This window comes from Mus pahari, chromosome 11 (assembly GCF_900095145.1).
Source record: "Mus pahari chromosome 11, PAHARI_EIJ_v1.1, whole genome shotgun sequence".
Classification (NCBI taxonomy): domain Eukaryota; kingdom Metazoa; phylum Chordata; class Mammalia; order Rodentia; family Muridae; genus Mus; species Mus pahari.
The window spans coordinates 31,561,101-31,563,704 of NC_034600.1; the positions used below are offsets into that span (position 1 = coordinate 31,561,101).

Below are 2,604 nucleotides of genomic sequence, written 5' to 3' on the forward strand. Positions count from 1 at the left end.
GCATCCCTCCCGTCATCCGCATCCCTCCCGTCATCGGCATCCCTCCCATCATCCGCATCCCTCCCATCAACGGCATCCCTCCCGTCATCCGCATCCCTCCCGTCATCCGCATCCCTCCCGTCATCCGCATCCCTCCCGTCATCGGCATCTCTCCCATCATCAGCATCCCCACCAGCTTAGTCCACTGGTTCTAATCCTGGACCTACAAATGGTTATTAAGTTGAATTAAAACTGTCTTAATGTGGAGCTGGGCATGGTGGCGTATGCCTTTAGGGAGGCAGAGGCAGACGGATTTCTGAGTTCGAGGCCAGCCTGGTCTACAGACCAAGACATCCAGGGCTACACAGAGAAGCCCTGTCTCAAACCCTTCACCCCCCCCCAAAAAAAAAACAAAAACAAAAACAAAAACTGTGTTAATGTGAATGAGAATGTGAATGAATACGAATTCCAGTTCTGCTTCTTTCTCAACTAAGTGTATAAAGGCTTTAAACATGTGAGTTGAAGGTAAAATCACCCAGTAGATAAACACACTTACCACCAAGCCCGGCACCCTGAGTGTGATCCGAAGACCCACGTGGTAGGAGAGAACCCACTCCCACAAGTTGCCCTTTGATTACATGTGCACTTCTGTGCCTCCCACAAAAACAAGCAAACAAACAAAAAACCATAATAAAGTGTAGAAGTAAGAATATTTTTGCTCAGTGAGGAGGTGCTACAATTTTAATTATTTACTTAGGCTTTTCCCCCTCCCCAGGCTAAACTGTGACAATGCAGTCCTCAGAGAGAATCTGAAGTTGAGGACAGAGGAGATAAAGATGCTCAAGTCTGAAAATGCTGGTGAGTACTGTATCCTAATGATTCTTGGGGTCAGCATATATAAAGTCTACTGTCAACCCAGACAATAAAGTAATATCATTTAAGGAAAAAAAAAAAAAGAAAGAAAGAAAAGCATCATTGAGAATTTTTATTTGCTTTAGGGTTTTCTTTTTTATTTCCTAAATAAGACTATGGAGGTGAAATCCATAAAGTATAATCCATAAAGTATAATCACTTGAAAATAAACAGGTGGGCCAGCCATGGCGGGGCTCACCCTTAATTCCAATGTTCATGGGACAGAGGCAGGTGGATCTCTACGAGTTTGAGGCCATCTTGGGCTACAGAGTGAGTTTGATATCACCCAAAGGATACTCGGGAAGATCTCATCTCAAGAAAAGAAGCCAACAACCAGCAACTGTTGTTAGGGGCTGCTGGGGGGGGGGGATGGGAGGTGGATGCGATTCAGTACATCCTGGACATGTCCGAAAGTTTCAAAAAATATATAAATATCTTTAAGCCGGGTGGTGGTGGCACACACCTTTAATCCCAGCACTTGGGAGGCAGAGGCAAGTGGATGGATCTCTGTGAGTTCGAGGCCAGCTGGGTCTACAAGAAAACAAAAAAAAAGTTTCAATAAGCTGGGCGATGGTGGCACACGCCTTTAATCCCAGCGCTTGGGAGGCAGAGGCAAGCAGATTTCTGAGTTCGAGGCCAGCCTGGTCTACAAAGAGAGTTCCAGAACAGCCAGGCTATACAGAGAAACCCTGTCTCAAAAAACAAAACAAGGGCTGGTGAGATGGCTCAGTGGGTAAGAGCACCTGACTGCTCTTCCAAAGGTCTGGAGTTCAAATCCCAGCAACCATATGGTGGCTCATAACCATCCCTAACAAGATCTGATGCCCTCTTCTGGAGTGTCTGAAGACAGCTACAGTATACTTACATATAATAAATGAATAAATGTTATAAAAATAAAACAAAACAAAACAACAACAACAAAAAAGTTTCAATAAGTAAAAGTGCTTAACCCAGTGGTGTTGACCTTCTGCGCAGCTACAGCCTCAGCTATTTCCTCAACTTTCTGATATTCCAAAGTAAAAGCTGTGTTCATGAATCAGTTTCTTTCTAGGATCCGTTTTCACCCAGTTTCAATATAAAGGGCTAGGAAAGGGGTGCAGCCTGTAAGAGAGGCTGAGGCAAGAGGATTGCCATGAGTTTGAGAATGTCTGGGCTCACAGTGAATGTTAGGCCAATCAGGATTACAGAGTAAGAACCTCTCTCTGAGAAGCAAAGTAAAATGGCAGAACACGATGCCAAGGAGATTGTGTATGTGTGTTTGTGTACGAGTATGCATGCGTGTGTACCCACACGTGTGTGTTCTGCATGTTACAAATCCTTTGTATAATGAACCACGTGATGAGCGCTGAGAAGAGCCATCATGGCTTAAGAAAAGATGCTAATCCCTCCTCTGCTGAGACTAAATGGTGGCTTGAAGGGAACAAAGCCAACCCTGAGTCAGACCTGGTGGCTCTTTGAGCTCATGCAGTCCCCGGGTGAGGTCTGGATGCAGATGTGCCTGAGCCAGCAGCAGTCACCTGTGTTACAGCAGCTTAGGGCAGAAGCAGCCTCTCCCTCTCGCCTCACCCCTCTCCCTCTCCTTTGACACTCACTCTGGATCGAGAGGGACAGACAGTATTGGTGTGACTCTAACTAAGGAAGTGAAAGATCTGTATGATAAGAACTTCAAATCCCTAAAGAAAGAAATTGAAGAAGATCTCAGAAGATGGAAAA

At 45.3% G+C, this 2,604-nt stretch overlaps 1 protein-coding gene across 2 annotated transcripts in view; it reads left to right on the forward strand.

Moving 5' to 3' along the window:
• Nucleotides 1-2,604, forward strand: part of Ccdc125 (coiled-coil domain containing 125) — a 29,163-nt gene that overhangs the window by 16,767 nt on the left and 9,792 nt on the right. For both annotated transcript variants that reach the window (XM_029544141.1, XM_021208737.2), the window contains one exon: nucleotides 755-837. In XM_029544141.1, the coding sequence (XP_029400001.1) occupies nucleotides 755-837 (83 nt within the window). The remainder of the gene's footprint in view (nucleotides 1-754; nucleotides 838-2,604) is intronic.